General features: G+C 48.4%; 1 protein-coding gene across 2 annotated transcripts in view; it reads left to right on the plus strand.

The window, feature by feature from the left end:
* THOC5 (THO complex subunit 5) overlaps window positions 1-18,615 on the plus strand; it is a 28,805-nt gene extending 10,190 nt beyond the window's left edge. The window contains exons 8-21 of one of the 2 annotated variants that reach the window (XM_031443022.2): window positions 963-1,095; window positions 1,768-1,800; window positions 3,771-3,848; window positions 4,516-4,556; window positions 4,791-4,890; window positions 6,322-6,430; window positions 10,014-10,115; window positions 10,677-10,773; window positions 11,337-11,451; window positions 12,721-12,824; window positions 12,967-13,054; window positions 14,738-14,853; window positions 15,532-15,722; window positions 18,412-18,615. In XM_031443022.2, coding sequence (XP_031298882.1) covers window positions 963-1,095; window positions 1,768-1,800; window positions 3,771-3,848; window positions 4,516-4,556; window positions 4,791-4,890; window positions 6,322-6,430; window positions 10,014-10,115; window positions 10,677-10,773; window positions 11,337-11,451; window positions 12,721-12,824; window positions 12,967-13,054; window positions 14,738-14,853; window positions 15,532-15,722; window positions 18,412-18,475 — 1,371 coding nt within the window. In that variant the 3' untranslated portion in view covers window positions 18,476-18,615. The remainder of the gene's footprint in view (window positions 1-962; window positions 1,096-1,767; window positions 1,801-3,770; window positions 3,849-4,515; window positions 4,557-4,790; window positions 4,891-6,321; window positions 6,431-10,013; window positions 10,116-10,676; window positions 10,774-11,336; window positions 11,452-12,720; window positions 12,825-12,966; window positions 13,055-14,737; window positions 14,854-15,531; window positions 15,723-18,411) is intronic. The other variant, XM_031443023.2, reaches the window with a different exon arrangement.
* The last annotated feature ends 632 nt before the right edge of the window (window positions 18,616-19,247 follow it).

The following is a 19,247-nucleotide window of genomic DNA, read 5'->3' on the forward strand; positions in this document are numbered from 1 at the left end:
TCTTTTGCAGATATTTTTCTCATTCGTGACTTTCCTTTTCACTTTCATAATAGTATCTTTTAATGAGTAGATGTTCTTAATTTTAATATGATCTAGTTATCAGTCTTCTTCTTTCTCTGTCCCAAGAACATGGAGATATTCTCTTGTTTTCTTATGGAAGCTCTATTGTCTACCTTTCACATTCAGATCTATAGTCTTCCTGGACATGACTTTTGTATATAACATGAGGTAAAGATCAGATTCCCTTTTTTTTTTTTGGCATAGGTTTTCAGCTGACTCATTTATTGAGACAACCATTCTTTTCTCACTGTTCTCCAGTGTCATTTTTGTCATCTGTGTATGTGTGGGTCTGTGTGTGTGTGTGGGTGTAGGTGTGTGATCCATTTGTCTATCTGCACAGTGTCACACTGACTACTTTATTCAGCTTTATCAGAAGTCTTGATGCTCAGTAATGTAAGTCCTCCAACTTAATTTTCAGGGTTGTCTTTGTTATTCTTGGCCTTTTGTATTTACATATGAGTTTTAGAATTAGCTGATCTGTTTTCACCTGCTGGGATTTAGATTGGGTTGCATAGAATCCATAGATCACTTTGGGGAGAATTGACATCTGGGCCATGTTGAGCCTTGTAGGCCATTAACATGGCATATTATCTCCATTCATTTAGATCTTTCATTTCTCAGGTGTTTTCGTTGAGGCTTACACACTTGGCATTTAGATATTTGATGTTTCTGTGATATTAGAAGAAATGGTATCTCTTTTTAAAGCTCATTTTCTTCCTGTTTGTTGCTGGTGTAAAGTATTATTGTTTTTCATGTTGCCCTTTTATCCACCAGTTGATTCTGTTAGCTTATCCTGTATCACTTTCATAAATAAAACCTGTATACAGTAACTGAGCACCCACATGCCCCTATGTGGGCTGCCGATAAAGCAGAAACTAAAACCCTTCTTCTGTTGCTTTCAGGCTTCTCTCCCGGTGCAGGAGTACCTGTTTATGCCCTTCGACCAGGCTCACAAGCAATATGAGACAGCCAGACACCTGCCACCTCCCCTCTATGTCCTCTTTGTCCAGGCCACTGCATATGGGCAGGCCTGTGGTGAGTATGGGGGCCGGGCAAGGAAGAGGGGCTCTGGGAGCAGCAGCCGAGGCCAGTTGAGTCATTTGGAAGCACCACCTGCTGAGGAAAGCTCCCTGGCCCTGCTCAGAAGCCCTCAGGTGACAGACGCTGCCTCCCCTCTGCACCACCCAGCATGGCTGCTTTGACCAGCTGGCCTGGTCTAACCTGGACTAACCTGATGGCTTTGAATCTTTGACGAGCCTGGCTGGTCGGCTGTGGGGTTCAGTGCCCAGGCAGTCTGTCTGGGCTCCCAAGCACTCACCCCATTAAGGCACGCTTGGCAGGTGGATCGGTGCCTCTTGCTCGCTTCAGAGAGAGGTCTTGGTGAAATAGGTCCCAGCCAGCTCTCCCAGGCTTCCCCACACCCTGGAACAGGCTGCATGTGGTTACAGTGAATTACTGAGGGTGAGGCGTCCTCATTAAGCTTGAAGGCAGCCTGTGACTGCACTAGGATTTTGAGAAGTTTTTGGAGACCCTACCTCTTACCCTACTGCAGCTTTCACCCAGCGCCTCAGACAGACACATAACGCACCAGTGCATGCTCTCCTCCCAGCCGTGGGCACCGACACATTACTGTCTCTCTTCTTGTGTCTTCCTGGTCCTTTTGGTCCTCTCCCTCCACTTTGTTCTCCCTCCTGTTTTCATCATCAGCTCATATGAAATCCTCCCAGCCCCCTAGACAGGGTGAGTAATTTTCTTTTCTTTTGTGTTTCAGCCTGTTCTCATTTCCATTTTACTGTAGAATTTGAGGATTAAACTAGTCAAAAAACAGGCTGGCATTTGCCAGTGTCTGTTGGGGGTGGTCAGCTTGTTTGGGCTGAGGTATGATGGTTCATGCAGGCTTGTGAGAGATCAGCAGTGGCCTGCCACTGGGGGAAGTTCACCATCCTTCTTTATGCACCTGGGCAGACTCAGGCTTCTGTGACTGTCTGCGTGTCTGTATGCCCTTTTGAATGGAGCAGGAAGGTTGATGGCCTGTCTGACTTCCCAGCACTAGACCCATGGAGTTGCACAAATTCTGGCCCAGGCATCACTTAGTGAGGTGTCAGGCCTGGTGCAGAGAACAGGCCACTTAGCTTTGTGCTTGAGACTCTCAGTTCAAGTTGAGTAGACTTGGTCTTGAATCCTAGCTTATCAACTTCTTAGGTGTTGTATCTAACTTCTTTAAGCCTTAATTTTTTCATCTATAAATGGCTAGAGTAATAGTATTACTTCTATAGCGTTATTGTGAGGATTGAAATTAATTTTTAAAAGTAATTTTATAATTAAAATGATAAGCATTAGCTCATTCAGTCCTCATCTCCCAACCAGGCAGCTGCCATTTGTCAAGTCCCCATTTCATAGATGCAGAAACTGAGGCTCAGAGCAGTAACATAACTTTCCAGGTTGTGAGTTTGGGAGTTGCTTGGGCAGGAACTCAGGTCTGGGACTGGACTGCAGTTTCCAGGTTCCTACCCACTGTCCTACTGCCTCCCAGTTAAATGTGACAGTGCCAGCCAGGTGCCAGGTGCTTGGTATAGTGCAGAATAGAGAAAACTGAGGGGAGAGCTATCGTTTCTAGGGTGTGGACAGTTACAGGCTTCTGGATGAGAACCTTTAAGACAGTTGGCAGAATTGTGCCATGTAGCTTTAGGCCATCGGTTTTGGTTTCTGTTCTTTGGTGTAAACCTGAAAAGAGAGGCTTTCAGCACTAGTCTTAAGTGATGCTTGGCCAGGAATCTGCACTTTGGGTTTTCTATTCTCAGTAAATGATGGAAAAAAGACTTAGGTTAAAAACAAACAACCCAATCAAAAAATGGGTGGAAGACCTAAACAGACATTTCTCCAGTGAAGACATACAGATGGCTAATAGGCACGTGAAAAGATGTTCAATATCGCTAATTTTATCAGAGAAATGCAAATCAAAAGTACGATGAGGTATCATCTCACACCGATCAGACTGGCCATCATCAAAAAGTCCACAAACAAGAGAAAAAGGAACCCTCCTACACTCTTGGTAGGAATGTAGTTTGGTACAGCCATTATGGAAAACAGTATGGAGATTCCTTAAAAAACTGAAAGTAGACTTACTCAGCGATCCCACCCCTGGGCATATATCCAGAGGAAACTCTAATTCGAATAGAATGTTCATTACAATAGCCAAGACATGGAAGCAACCTAAAAGTCCATCGACAGATGACTGGATAAAGAAGTTGTGGTATTTATACACAATGGAATACTACTCAGCCATAAAAAGAGTGAAATAATGCTGTTTGCAGCAACATAGATGGACCTAGAAATTATCATACTAAGTGAAGTAAATCAGACAAAGACAAATACTACATGATGTCACTTATGTGTGGTATCTTAAAAGAAATGACACAAATGAACTTACTTACAAAACAGAAGGAGACTCACAGACATAGAAAACAAACTGGTTACGAAGGGGAAAGGTGATGGGGAGGGATAAGTTGGGAGATTGGGATTAGCAGGTACAAACTGTAGAAGACTTAGGTTTCCTACCTTGCTCCTTGTCATCTGGAGAAAGGGCTTGTGCCCTCCAGCCTTGGTCAGTAATGAGCTATGACAGAAGCGGAGGAAATGCAGCCCCAGGGCTTATGTAGCTTAGCTCCTTCCCTCAGCAGCTTTCACAGGAAGCTCTTTCTTGCTCCCAGATAAGACGTTGTCTGTGGCAATCGAAGGCAGTGTGGATGAAGCCAAGGCTCTGTTCAAGCCTCCCGAGGACTCCCAAGGTAACGTGGTGGTCAGGATTCTCCCCCACGTCTTCTATAGCTAGTTCAAAGGACATCCCCACCACCTCCAGTCACAACCCAGGGCAGTGCTGGTGCTTTGGAAATTAGCTGTACTGGTTCCATGTAGCAGGGAGCTTGGCTTTACTGTCTCAGTGCTTGGGGTAGCCAGTAGAAAGTACTGCCATTCGGTTTCAGCCCTGCCACTCCCTAGCTCACTGATCCTGGGGGAGCTTTTAACATGTTGGAGCCTTAGTTTACTCACCTGTCACAAGAGAGTAATACCTCCTGTAGAGTTATTATGTGGATTAAATGAGGTCCTGCATGCAGAGCATCGTCCTCAGCACGTAGCGACCCCTCAGATTGTATGAGCTGCTGCTGCTGCTGTTGTTGATGTTACTGTTGTTACCACCACCACCACCACCACTGCAGGAGCTTGTGGATGACAGTAAAATGTGCTGTAAAAAAAACAGGGGTGATGGGGTTGTAGGTCACTTTTTTTTTTTCATGGTGTTTTCTACACTGAATAAGAAGCAGCAAATTAATTTATTATTTATTCTAAAGAAACCCATTTACAAAAGTCTGGGCCCTTCTATGCCCCCTGGGTCGAGGTGCTCCAGGGAGCCTTGGGAGTCCCTCACATCTGGCCGCCTTCTCTCTGTTGCTGCAGATGACGAGAGCGACTCGGATGCTGAGGAGGAGCAGACCACGGTGAGCACTACTTCCTCCCATGGGGGTGCCAAGCAGCTGCCCTGGGGCCTTCCAGTAGGCAGATGCCCTCCTCCCTAGAAGCAGAAGAAAGGTTTGAAAGAAGGGGCGGCTGGGATCCTGGCAGCCGGAGTGCTGAGGCACGAGTCCCAGGGCAGAGGCCCTGGCCAGCAAGGGGAGGGAAGAGGGAGATGCCTGTGACCGGTGCTCACTGGCTTGACTCTCTCTTTTGTCTAGAAGCGCCGGCGACCCACACTGGGAGTTCAGCTGGACGACAAGCGCAAGGAGATGCTGAAGAGGCACCCGCTATCCGTCATGCTGGACCTGAAGTGCAAAGGTCTGGCTCCCCTTGGGCTGGGGGTCTCGTAGCACCCAAAGAGTGCAGCCCGCTGCAGCTGCATGCAGCCCAGCAAGCTGAGGCCTCCCTTTCTAAGCCAAAGATTCTGGGTTCATATTTCTGTTTTTCTTCATTGTTCTACATGGAGTTTGTTTGATTCCCCACCACCTCCAGTCACAACCCTAACAGCATAGCAACAACACTAGACATGCAAGCAATGCTTGATAAAACTACACCTCTTTTTGAATTTGACAAGTCAGATACACAGAACAAGTTAACAAGCGTATGCAGGTGTTCAGTAATATGACCAACCTGCTTAATTTAATAAATATAAGTAGAACTTTGTATTTTGCAAAGAATATAGATTTTAAAACTGGCTTTGTATGGGTAAAGGAGCACATAGTAAAGTATTCCACCAGGATAAGAGGTAACAGTCAGATACAAGTTTCCTTCTTACCCCAGACTCCCAGACCCAGGTCCTGGGTCTTAACCTCCAAGGACAGCCACTCTGATGGTTTCTTACGTATTTTTAAGAAATAGTCCTATACAATTAGATGCTTTTATACAAATGTGTACTTATCCCCTTCCCCTTTTATTTTTTACACAAATGGAAACAGTCTACAGTCTGGTCCTCTTTTTGCCTTTTTATAAAAGATTTTTTTAGTTGTGAGATCATTTTAGGCTCAGAAGAGTTTCAGTGATGATACAGAGAATTCTCACATGCTCTTCACCCCTGATGCCAACATCTTACTTAATCACAGTACAGTTATCAAAAGCAATGTTAATTTCATTGGTACAATACTATTAACTACAGAGCTTATTCAGATTTCCCTGGTTTTTCCACTAGTGTCCTTTTTCTGTTCCAGGATCCAAACCCAGGATCTCACGTTGCAGTTAGTCATCATGCCCCTCAGTCTCCTCCAGTCTTTGCTTGTCTTTCATGACCTAGACACTTTGGAAGATGAGGTTTATGTATTATGTAGAAAGACTCTCAGTTTGGGCTTGTGTGATGTTTTCTCCTGCTTGGACTGAGGTTATGAATTTGGGGGAAAGAGTACAACAGATGGTGGTGTTCACCATCAAGTCTTATCTGGGGTCCGTGGTATTGCTGTGTCTTATTACTGGTGATGTTAACCTGGACCACTTGGTCATCACTTGATGGCTTCCTCACTGTGTTGCATTAATTAGAAGCAGAGTCTCTAAATCCAGTCCACACTCTGGGAGGGAAATGAAGCTCCACCTCTTGGAGGAAGGAGTAGCAAAGAAATTGTAGTGACTCTTTGCTTTTTTTAATCAACATTAAATTGCCATTGAATTGCTTTCATAGTAGAAGATCTTAAAAGTCTTGTTGACTTCCCTTTCTATAATTCTGTTGACTCTCTTCTAATGTTTCACTCATACATGAAGTCTCCTTTTCCTCCTTTCCTCCAGATGACAGTGTACTGCACCTGACTTTCTACTACCTCATGAACCTCAACATCATGACAGTAAAAGCCAAAGTGACAACCGCCACGGAGCTGATCACCCCCATCAGTGCAGGGTACTGGGCAGGTGCTGCGGGGGTGGGACTTGGGGCGGGAGTGAGAGCCTCAGGGCTGAGCTGCTCTTGGTTTCTCCCTCATCTGGCTCTAAGAAGATTCACAGCCACATGACCTTTGTTGTCATGTCCACACAGCCTTGTACATCTCGGGTATTTAAAAGGCACTCACTGACTTGAATTGGTGAAGTCCTCTTACTACACAGTAGATGATAGAAGTGACTGCGGCCTACTGGAAATTGAGTGGGCGGGGCAGAGCAGAGCACCAGCGTTCTACACCAGTGGAAAGAGTGTGAGAGTGAGATTTGGCAGGCCTTATCAGGTTGACAAACTTAGGCCACTTTTTTCTGTTTCTGTCTTAAGGTGCTGGGGTTTCTCTGCAGCTCAGCTCAGTCCAGGGTTGTCCTCACTTGGGCTGTGGGAGGAGGACTGGTGGGTCCCTGTGGGGGGCTTGAGGAGGGTGAGTAGAGGCACAGTAATGACAGCCACGGGCGGAGCTTCCCCAGAAAGACCTGACTGTGGCCACTTGTTCCACAGCCAGTGTGGGAAGAAAGGAGGAGGGCCGAGGGGTGAGATAGGGTCACCTGGCCTGGCACCTCTCCCAGCCCTGCCCCACCTGCTTCAACTGAGTCCTCACGTCAGCTGTAGGAAGACCAGTGAGGGAGGCACAGGGCTGGTGCCTGGTGGGGTGGGGCTCCTCCCATGGCTGCCTGATGGTGTGTTCCCTGAGTTTCGACCCTGCACTAATAGTCCATGCCCCATTCAGGCTGCATCCTTGGTCCCTGTGCTTGAGTGTTGCTGGACCACCCCGAGCACTCTGGTTGAAATTGACCCTGTTTCCACCTCACCCCAGCAGAGGGAGCTCGGGGCTTGCTTCTTCAGAGCACCCAGTTGCACTGCTCAGCCAGCACTCCTGGGCCAGTGAGCCGCTCAAGGGCCCAGTGAGGGCCCTGACCACAGTGGAGCTCCTCGTCGTGAGCATTCTGCCTGCTCACTTCCCAGCTGTCCTCCCTGCTAAATCACAGGGCTGCAGGCTGGCTTCATTGCATACTGAAGTCCAGCTCCTTGCTAGGCTCTGCACATGCAGTGATGGGGGCAGGACTGCAGGATGGGCATTAGTTATAATATCCCCTCCCAGGGTGCCTGTGGGAGTCAGGTCAAATGCTTAGTATAAGTGAGGTACTTGGTAAATGACAGCCGTGTTTGTCATCATCAAATTATCTAACTGACAGTAGCTCTACAAGGTGAGGAAACCGAAGCTCTACAGAATTAAGGAGTGCCCCAAGGTCACAGATAGTGAGTGGAGAGTGATGATTAGAAACTGGCCAGGCCTGGGTACCACCGTACTACACTACTGTCATCACCCTGTGCCCCAAAGAGGGAGGAGGCCCAAAAGGAAACACCACCCTCAAGCCAGGATTAGCTCTTCAAGGGCCTCCAGGTGTTGTCTAGCTCATCCTCCTATTTTACAGATGGAGAAACTGAGGTTCAGGGGCAAATGTCCAGTTATTGAAGCCCTGGGCCTAGACTTCAGACTCCCAGCCCAGAAGCCTTTGCCTAAGTACAGGCTGCTTTGGCCCCATGGAGACACCAGCCTGGTATATGGTTTTATTTACTTATCTACTCAGACATAGGGATCTTTTTTAAAAACTTTTTAATATAATCAGAGTATCACACTGATTCCTTAAGATCATCCAATATCCAGTCGGAGCTCAGATTTCCTTGATTTTCTCATGAGTGTTTTTTGTTAGTTTTGTTTTGCTGTTACGGTTTGGGTTGGAATCTGGGTCTTTATAAGGTCCACATGTTGCGGTCAGAGGAGGCTCCTCTCAAGTAGCTTTCCATCTGAATGTTCCACTGTCTTTCTATTTGTTGAGGAAAGTAGGTGGTTTGCTGTGTAGGTTTCCCCTAGGCTGGATTTTGATGATTGCGTCCGTGCTGTACTGTTTAACGTGTTATTCCTGCTCCCTGTATTTCCTGTAAATTGGAGTTGGGGTTAGAGGCTTGATCAGATTCCAGGTTTTGTCGGGGAGGAAGGGTGTGCAGGACTGTGTCATAGATGTTGCGTGCTTTCATCAGGGCGCGCAGGCTGACTCTTGTTTTTGAGATGTTAGCAGCACTGACAGCTGCTGCCAGGATCTCTAATTCATTAGGAAATTCATATTTTTATTATAAACATTTTAGTCAGAATTATATCAACCTTGCTGAATTTTTCTCAAGAAATTGTTTTCCAGGATGATTTCCATTCTGCCATTTTAATTCATTAATCAATTTTTCATTAAGGTATGAAGTTATTTTTAATTATTTCCTATTTTTATTTTACTTAGATTTTTTAAAATCTCTTTTAAAATTTTATAAGATTTGACTGAATAGTTTTTTGAGTAGTTACATTTTTATGATTATATATAGCCTCCTCTTCAATGTCCTTTTTTTTTTTTAACCAAATTCAGTTGCCCTGAGCCACATATTGCAGATGTAAATTTGTCAAGAAGATTTGATTCAGCTCTCAGATTTTGTCCGTTTAAAATGTTAATCTTGTGCAGGTTTAGCTGTCCTGTTTTAATTTGGTTGATTCAGTGTATTAGTAACAGTCACTAAACATTGGCTTAAAGACTGACAGTTCTTATTCATTTTCCAGCCAGTTGTCTGTGAGGCAGTGAAGGGGACAGAGACCGGTGGTGGGGGGAGCGTGTTGGGGGAGACACTCTGGGCAAGACAGGGGACAGGGAAGAGCCAGAAGCTGCCACTCTCCTGGGGCTCAGTCCCTGGAGGCCTGCGGGGCTCAGAGCAGTGGGATCGGCCTCCGCCTGATGCTCTCCCTGAAGGTGAAGCAGAGCCCCCGCTGGTAAAAGGAAGGAATGGGCCTCATTGTGATTAAATTACTCCATTCTCCCCCTGCCTGTCTCTTCTCTGATTGTCACATTGAATTACAGGCTGTGCCTAAGTGTTCCGAGTGGGTGGCGGTGGCATCACTGTCTCACTCTACTTATAGCACTAGGTCACCTTGTCTCCAGTCTGTGTGATATATCTTTTTCTAGGAATATTAAAGGGGCCTGTTTCTGTGAGAGCATGAGATTTGGTAAAATGTAAGATGGACACAGCATCAAAGCTGCATAGTGGTTCTCTCTAGGGAAGAAGGGAGTCTGTTTTGCTTCTATGAAAACTCTGGTTTTCCCTATTTCTGGTGTCACAGGGCTTTGCCCCTCTGAGGAAAGGCTCTGGTCACCGTATGACTCTTGAAGGGATAGGTTTCTAAAAAAAACTGTTGTTTAAGAGTACTGCTGTCTTTGATCGTACAGTGTAAATCCTGGCTCCAGTGCTTACTAGCAACATGATCTTGGACAAGCCGCATCTTTCAGAGCCTGGAATTTTCCCTCCGTCGAATGGAAATGGTAGTTCTCCCAACCTTGTAGGGTTGTGAGGATCTGATGACCTCAGGCACATAAAGCGTTGCCCACAGGAAGCATTCAGTAAATGGTGGCTTTGATCATCAGTGAGAGGCAGCGTTACCATTCCCAAATGCCCATGTCTGCATCAAGACAAGGGGTTGGCCGACCTTCTCACTGCAGTCTCTTCCCTCTTGCAGTGACTTGCTGTCTCCTGACTCAGTACTGAGCTGTTTGTATCCTGGGGATCACGGAAAGAAAACTCCAAATCCAGCCAATCAGTATCAGTTTGATAAAGTTGGGTGAGTCAGCAGCATTTCCTTTTCTCCCAGCCTTTGCTTCTGAGTTTCTCCAATGGCTCAAACCCGAAGCTGGAGGCGTGTTAGGGCCAGAGGCCTTCCAGGGGGCAGGGGAGACTGCAGGGCGGGAGGGAATGCTCTGTTTCCAGAAGGGAGCACGCCTTTTCCTGCTTACAAGGCTGTGGAGGCTGGGGAAGGGTGGAAGGATCAGAACTCTGGGAACTTGATAATAGAAGTGTTTAACATTTTAATGTTCTGATGATTAAAATTTTAAAAATATTTTACAAATGGGTAAACTGATGAAGAGATCAAATATACTGCTTTTTTACTGAGATTTACTAAAGAGTTGAAGGCTGCCAGGGAAAGAAGAGAAAAGAAAGTATGGGAGAGATGAAATTCACAGTAGGGAATTGATGAAGTTAACAGGCTTTGCTGGCAGCCTGGCTGTGAGCAAGTCTGAGCCGGTGAGACCTCTCTGTTGAGATGAGATGGGAGGGGGACATATCCCGGGACCACTGCAGAAAGGACTTACAAAATCATTTCATTCTGTGTTCTTTTCTGCAGCATCCTGACTTTGAGAGACTATGTACTTGACCTCGGTCACCCCTATCTGTGGGTGCAGAAGCTTGGTGGCCTCCACTTCCCCAAAGAGCAGCCCCAGGTGTGGACGCTGATCTGGTCCCCTTGGCTAAGGAGCTCTATTCCTCTCCTCTACAGAATCCAGAAGGGCTTCTGATGGCCTTTGGGACTTTAAATTAGCAGAATGCTATCCCTCTAGGCTATGATCCATCCTCCCTCCACTCAGGATACTAAGATGTCCAAGGCCTACAAGTGTTTAGGTACCTCTTAACCTTTGCCCTGAGCCTGGTAGCACTCTAGATCAAAGTAACCTGGACTCTTGCTCTGTGTACAGCACAGCTCCGTGTGCTGCTACCCCCCAGTCTTATGTACGAAGGTACCAGAAATGAACCCCCGAGGATCTGGCACCTCAGCAGAAGCCTGCCTTTTCCACAGCCTCCTAAGAACCCAGCAGCTTATATCTTTCCTACTGGGACTTAACCTCTGGCCTGTCACAGCAGGGAAACCCTGCCATTCGGACAAGGCATCCATCTTAGGGCCTGGGTGGTTCAGTCTGCCACAGGTAGGCAGGTCCTTGGAAAGAGGAGGTACTGGGAGGAATGGATGGGGAGCATTCACCTGTGTGCCGCTTGCTGTCATCCACAGCACACTGTGATTGCTGACCACTCACTGAGTGCCAGCCACATGGAGACTACCATGAAACTGCTGAAGACCAGGGTGCAGTCCCGCCTGGCCCTCCACAAGCAGTTTGCCTCCCTGGGTAAGCTGGTGTCGTTAGAGCTGAGAGCCGCTGAGACAACACGGGGCAAAGACAACAGGGCCCTGCACTGAGTCCTTGAATCCTGATGACAAATCAGAGCAGGCTGGCTTCCTGGCTCGTGCTGAGCTGGGGTGTTACCTGGGCCACTGGGGAGACTGCAGGCCTCCAAACAGAGGTCTGAGCTCCCCTCAGAGCCATCAGGGCTGTCCCAGCCCAGAGGAGGCCCAAAGCCTTTTGGGGGCACAGGTTAGCAGATTGGCCAGGAGCACTCACCCTAAGTCAGTGCAGGTCAGGCTTTGATGTGCATTTGACAGATATTTAACAGGAGCCTAATTCTTGCCAGGCAGCCGGTATGTCCTGGGGTAAGAGCCATGAGCACAACAGAGCCCTGCTTTTGTGGAGTGTACCCTCAGCTTACCTGAGTACAGCTGTCCGGGGATCCACCCCACATCCCTCCCCTGAGGCTGGGCCCCTGTGTTTGCCATAAGCTCCCAGGTGATTCTCATGAGCCCTTGACCAAGGTGGTGGCTATATGGGGCTTCTTTTCATTTATTCATTCAGTACATGCTTTTCACCATCTACCATGTACAAGGCGCTTGTGGGGAGTAAGGGTTTAGACCTTTCTGACCTAAAAAGAGTCACTGACAGGAAAGGCTTTGGGTTCCCAGGACCCACCTGGAGGCCCCGCCCCTGTGGGCCAGTTCCTGTGCTCCAGGTGGACCCTGGTTTCTCCAGGGCAGCGCTGCTTGCTTCCCATCAGCTTTCTTGAGCTTGTTTTGTCTCAAGGTTGGATGACAGTGTTTACTGTGTTGGCATATTTGCTTATTGAAATGCCAGCAGGAATTTACCCCAGAGCAGTCCTCCTGCTCGGCTCTCTTAGAGGAACTGACACAGAACACCTCAGTCTTTCCTGCATCAAGGTCGGCTGTGAGAACAGCCCCCTCGGCTATTTGATCTAATTAACAGTCACTGCTGCAGAGACACCATCACAGGTTTTGGCTGCAAGGGTTTTTTGTTTTTCTGGCCATCATTTGCATTAAGAATGAAGCACTGTGAATGCTCGTGCTGCGTCTGGCCACAAGCATGTAGCACTGGGTGAAGGTCAGGTTGGTGTGCCTTAACTCCTGGCACTGTTGACCTGGGCACCTGCTGAGTACCAAGTGTCCCTGGACAGCCGGCAGGGCCATCTGAGCCCTCCAGAGAATACTAGTTCCCCAGCTGTGGCACCTGATTTCTCCCTGTGACACCACCTGTCCTGCTCTCTTCTAGAACATGGCATTGTGCCAGTTACCAGCGATTGCCAGTACCTCTTCCCTGCAAAGGTGGTCTCTCGCCTGGTGAAGTGGGTGACAATTGCCCATGAGGATTACATGGTAGGTAGAGGTGTGAGAGGCCACAGGTGCTATCCTGCAGACTGCTGGCCTACCTCACCTTTCAGCTCCTGCTCCTCCACCAGAAGGGTGGTGGGTGTGACCAGAGGAGCCAGAAGTTCACCTTGTCTGTGGCGACTTCTAGGAGCTGCATTTCACCAAAGACATCGTGGAGACGGGACTGGCTGGGGACACCAACCTCTACTACATGGCACTCGTGGAAAGGGGCACAGGTAGTTGCTCTGCTGATCACAGTGGTTCTAGGGAAGGGGGGCCGCTGGGAGTAAAACAGTCCTGGGAGTTGCCCAAAGGAAGCAAAAGATCCTGGAATCCTGCCACGGGGGACTTAGCAAATGCCACGGTTGTGAGAGGCACCGCTCAGTGAGGACTTGCTCTGCAGCACCGTCATATCCGCTGTATCTCATTTGGTCCTCACCGCAGCCCTGGAGGTGGCGACAGTCCCATTTTGTGGAGAGGAGGCTAGGGCTTAGTCACAAACCCAGTCTGCCCTCTGAGCCTGAGCTCTTAGCCCCTGTGCTCTACTTCTGTGGAGAATTAGACGCCTGCTCTTCCCCCTCATCACAGAAGGGCTTTTGCTCTCGGGGTGTGAAGTGCAGGGTGCAGGACCTTCCTCCCTCTCTGCAGTTCCTGCCCTCACTTGGGAGACCTGGAAAGCGGTGATTCCTCCCGGCTGTCCTGGCATCTGATTGGCTGGGGCTTCCTGCTGGAGCCACCCCAGTGCCACCCGTGGCGCTATTGTCGGGCCCCAGCCTGTGCAGCTGTGCAGGCCTGGCGCCACCCCAGGCTCTCAGCCCAGGGGCTCAGGCTGAGGCCACAGAACAGAGGGAGTTGTCTGGTTCTAAGACAGTGAGAGGCACATTGGGGAAGGTTGCACTCTTTGATGTTCGAGTTTCTCTGCCTCGATGTCTTCCCTTCTCTTTTTCTTCATGTGTTTTTAGAAGTATTCTGAGGATACACTTGAGGCTCCTGGATCCCACTTCATTCTCACCCTCGTGATAGGTGACTGCTGTTTGGGATTTTGCATTTGCTTCCCATCCTCTCCCTCTTTAAAAAGTACTTCTATCTCATCCCTAAACCACATTGACACACTGTTTTTTGTTTTTTTTAATTGAAGTGTAGTTGGTTTACAATGTTAGTTTCAGGCACACAACAAAGTGATTCAGTTATACACATACATACATATATATTTTTTCTTTTCAGATTCTTTTTCCATTATGTGTTATCACAAAAAACTGAATATAGCTCCCTGTGCTATACCATAGGTCCTTGTTTATCTATTTTATATATAATAATGTGTTAGACTTACTGTTTTGAAAGGGTGCAAAATATGCAATCCCCCCTCAGAATCATTATTAGGGCGAAATAAAATGTATGTAAAGGGCTTAACACAGTGCTTGGAATACAGTAAGTACTCAATAAATGTTGGCTCTTTAAAAGCTTCACATAACATACAAGTAAAGAACAGAATGGAGGAAATGTATTTGACTGATGAAACGGCTAATACACAATATTGTTGAAGAGGAAAAATAGGTAGTAAGGCTTCACATGGAAAAAAATCTTTTTAACTTACTGGCAAATAGAGAAGTGCCAATTAAAACAAACTTCTGTTTGGAGGAGTAAAGAGAACTCTTAGGAAACCCAAAGTGGACCAGACCCTGGGGAGTCCACATACCTCTGTGTCCTTGGAGGACCAGAGTCACAGGACCTTACGTTCTGCAACTGGGTGATTCCACTTTGGAGATTCTAGAACAGAAGTAAAAGTCGGTACTGGAATGTGCCGTACGGCCCTCGGACTAACATGAGACATGAGAGCTGAGCTCAGGTTCAGTGGCGGGGCGCGGGCCGGCGGGCTGCGTCTCAGAGCTGAGTGTTCCTCCTCTCCGCTCCCTTCCCAGCTAAACTTCAGGCTGCTGTGGTGCTGAACCCTGGCTACTCCTCCATCCCACCCATTTTCCAGCTCTGTCTGAACTGGAAAGGGGAGAAAACCAACAACAATGATGACAACATTCGGGTAAGGCCCTGCTGGGGGTGATGGGAGGAGCAGGGAGAACCTCCCTGGGGAGGGGACAGTGGCAGAGCCTGCTGCAGCTGAAGGCTTGGGCGCTGGCACAACTCCTGGGACAGAGGGGCCTGCTGGAATCTGTAGGATTTGCTGGAGGCTTCGTGATGTAGAGGAGGAAAGAGCCCAGACTCATCTTCTCAACCCCTCACCTAGCTTGGGGTCCACAGGTTCACCCCATTTATAAACTGAGAATAATATAAATAACCTACCTCGAAAGGTGGTTGTCTTGGGCTTCTGTGGAAATGTGAATAAGTTCAGATGCACAGAAAGTGCTGGAGTGAGATGATGTGTGAGCTCATTGCTCCTGTTAAGTATCGTCATGCCTGTGGATTTGATTCCAAAGCTGCCTTGTGGCCATGGAACCTTGTTTTTAACCGTAACACCTGACTTGGATCTTAAGATTCCTTCTCTTCGTCTTTTGGCTTGGGCATGCAGGGCAGGGAAAGTTCTGGGTCGGAATCCGGAAGACCCTGTTGTCTTGAGGATAGAGAGAGCCTCAGGGCAAGCGAGTCCGACTCCATCTGCAGAGACCCAACTCCTGCAGAGGCCCAGGAGCAGTTCTTGTGAAACCATCCAGGCCAGCTGGTCTGAAGGTGGTGCTGAATTTTGGGCTTCCCCACCCTGCAGGCCATGGAGAGCGAGGTCAACGTGTGCTACAAGGAGCTGTGCGGCCCCCGGCCCAGCCACCAGCTCTTGACCAACCAGCTGCAGCGCCTGTGCGTGCTGCTGGACGTCTACCTGGAGACCGAGAGCCACGACGACAGTGTGGAGGGGCCCAAGGAATTTCCCCAGGAAAAGATGTGTCTGCGGCTTTTTAGGTGAGGGGGTCGGGAGCACCAGGGCCTGGGCCCTCCAGCCCTGCTTCTCACAGGGCCTGGAGCAGAGGTGAGCCTGGCATGGAGGGCACACATGTTCCCGGGTGCACTTGTCTCCTTTCACAGTGGAGATGAAAATCCTGCTGCCAGAGCTCCTGCGGAGAACTTGCTCCCTTCTCCCTGAAACTTCCCCTGTGGCCCCCGTCCTGCCGGCCTGGTCCAATTCTTCATGAACACCCCCACGGTGGGCTGCCCAGTGAGTGGGCAGCACTGGACTAGGAACCAAGAGGATTTGGCTGAACTTTCTTTCTCTACTTCCTACAGAAAGCAATAGGTTTTCATTTTATTGTCCAAATAAGCTTTTCTAACAACACACACCACCCCCAGTCCCCAGCCTCTGCTCTACTTTCTGGGGCACACACGTCCGGGAAGATCGCAGTTGCAGGCAGTTGGGCGTCCCAGAAGGAACCAGCTCTGAAGTAACATGAACACAAGTGCAGGTCTCTGCTTCCCTGCTCACCAGCTGTGTGACTTTGGAAGAGTCACTCCAGCTCAGCTGAGCCTTTCCTAAAGGCTGAAATGGAAGTGTTACGTTTAACTGGTGATGAATTAGAGATGGTTTATGTAAAGGATCCTGGCACAGTCAGGGACTCAGAACACACCAGCAGGTCCCGACAGCTTGGTAGTCAGCGTGTCTGCGAGCACAGCACTTCGAGCTGCTTTTCCTTTCACTTGGTGTCAAGTCCTTTCTTTCTCTTTCATTCCTTAACTCATGTTCTTGTTCTTAAAGAGTCAGTTTCAGAACAGTCCGCACTGCTCAGGCATCGCTTCCCTTTCGGGCAAGGACTTGGGTTTGGTTGGTGTCTGGGAAAGGCTGTAATCTATCTAATCAGGGCGAATGTTCCCTGTCAGTCCAAAAGGTGCCTTAGGTGCCCCTCACCTCCTCACACACCTGGGCCCAGCCTCTGGAAGCTGTCCCGGCATCCTCCCGTCTCTGTCTGGCACCTCCACCGGCCTAGTTTGTCCTGCTGTCTGATAATAACCACCTCCAGCCCCGCAGTGGCTGCTGAGGGCAGAGCTGGTGGCTGGATGTTGGTACCTTCTAGGACTCGCTCTCCCTGGTGGGTCTGTGTGAGACCTCAGCCCTCCCCACCCTCCAAGCCTGCTGCAGCACATCTCCAAAGTGGGAGTTCTCACACAGCCAGTGTTTATTTTGTTACCTAATGGTTCCCGAAGGACCTCCTTCCTGAAGTGCTTTGTGTGTCGCCCAGGCTCAGCTCCTCTGTCAGGGCATTTTGGGGAGGTGCTCCTTTGGCTCCTCAGATCCAATTAACTCCATGGCTGGTGAGATGTGGGACATGAGGTTCTTGGCTTGGAGTCCAGCTGACCACTGGGATCAGGCCAGGGGCTAGGCTGCAAATGCTGGCCTAGGCAGCAGGAAACATCGGCTCTGGCTCTGCCCGTGGCTGGGTACCTTCAGGCTGTGGGTTCTCCATCAGCTGTATGCCTCCCTAGACTTAGCCGGATGAGTCTGCACCCTTCTGATGTTGGGAGGTACATGGCATCATGGTTGTGAGCCAAGGCTTTAGGGCCAGAAAGGCATATGTTCAAATCACAGCTTCTACCTGTGTGATTCGGGTCTGTACTTAGACCCCTGAGCTTCAGATTCCTCATCTGTAGAACAGCATCCACCTCAGATGCTGTTGGGAGGGTGAAATTAAACCTGGTGGAGCATGTAAAGTGCCAAGCACAGTGCAAGACACAGACACACACACACACACAGACACACACACACACACACACACACACACACACACACACACACACACACACACACACACACACACACACACTCCCTCCCTCCCTCCCTCCCTCCCTCCCTCCCTCCCTGAGTCCAGGATCCAAGCTGTCACCTTCTTGTTACCATTGAATGTCAGTCATAGGCAGACAAACCAAGAGGCCCTTAGCTGGACATCATTCTCTGTGGACTTGTATGGAAGACAACCCTGTGTGAAGTTTTGCTCGGGGTCCAGGATTACAGCTGAAGCACCTCAGCTTCGGGGGCCCAGGTTTGGCCGTGACTGTCAGCTGCCTGTGGCCAGCAGGCTTTGGCATCAGCCCTGGTTTTGAATTTGGGCTGTGCTGCTTTCTGACCATATGATGTTGGGCAGACGCTTTACCTTCCTGAGCCTGTTCCTTCATGTGTAAAATCTATACAGAGACAGAAATAGCATCTAAGAAGTAGTGAGTATAAAGCACGCGGCCCTCAGCTGGCGTTTAGTGCAGTTTCTCTTCACACCCAGGCTCCTTCCTTGCATGGGAATCTCCCTGCAAAAGAGGATTTAAAAAAAATTTTTTTTTAATCATGGAAATTAAACACGTTTGTTGTTAAACATACAAACAACAATGAAGTTGTGTAAAAACACTACAAAATGAGGATGCCCAAGCCCTGGCCCCTAAGCTGCCCATTGTCAGCGACCCTTACAGGTTTGTGTTCATGCCTTTGCAAGCACGTAAAGGTGTTTTTTCAGAAATGCTCTCCCACCTTTCGTATCGTTCTGCAGTCTGCTTTTCTTACAACATTCCTTTTTTTTTTCTTTTAACAGCTACGTAGTAGTCCCTTGTGTGGATGAATAGTAATTTATCAGTCCGAAGGATATGGTATTAACTGATCTTTCTCCTGTTTCTCTAGGGGTCCCAGCAGGATGAAGCCGTTTAAATATAACCATCCTCAAGGATTCTTCAGCCATCGCTGACCTCCCACTCAGGCTGTTGTTCCCCCCGGACTCCAAGTGCTGCGCCTCTGCTTCCTACTCTGGCACACGTGTGGCTCTTGATAGTCTCCAAAGACAGGTTTTCTATTTCTAGCCTATTAAAGTGTCACCTGACGAAGTGACCTTTGTCTGTGGCTCCTTGGGGAAGAGGGAGCGACTTTGCAGTCTGAAAGGGCAGGTGGGAGCCACGGCACAGTGTGAAAGAACATTTGTGGATACGCTTTCCTTTGGGGCCAAGAAAAGCAGGGTGAAAACATTCTGCTTCTGCAGGCAGATGCTGCCCTTTTGTTTACACTCACCTGACTTTGGCAGGTCTTCATTCTTTTGGTATTTGTTATCCTAAGTCCCTGCTGTTAGCAGGCAATAAGGGAAGCCAAAGTCAGCACAGCACAAAAAGCAAAAGCTCTTTTTTTCCCCCTTCCCCTCACTCTTTCCACTAGACCTTGTCAGTGTCTCTCATGGCCAAAATTCTGACTAGTAAATGTTATAAACATCTGGCCATGTAACAAAAACAAATCCATCACAAAGAATAATTGTAAATCTTATATCACAAAGAACAATTGTAAATCTTGCAGGATTTCATGAAGGTGATGAGAGTGATGTTGGAGAATCACACACAGAACTACTGTCTAGTGATGTTCTGGCAGAATGAGACCAGTTGACACCTGAGGAGACTCTTCATGGTGATGGCATGATAGGTACCTCAAAAAACAATGGTGTGACTCTCAAAGGATTAAGAGAAGTCCTGTGGAAA

Source organism: Camelus dromedarius, chromosome 31, assembly GCF_036321535.1.
Source record: "Camelus dromedarius isolate mCamDro1 chromosome 31, mCamDro1.pat, whole genome shotgun sequence".
Taxonomy (NCBI): domain Eukaryota; kingdom Metazoa; phylum Chordata; class Mammalia; order Artiodactyla; family Camelidae; genus Camelus; species Camelus dromedarius.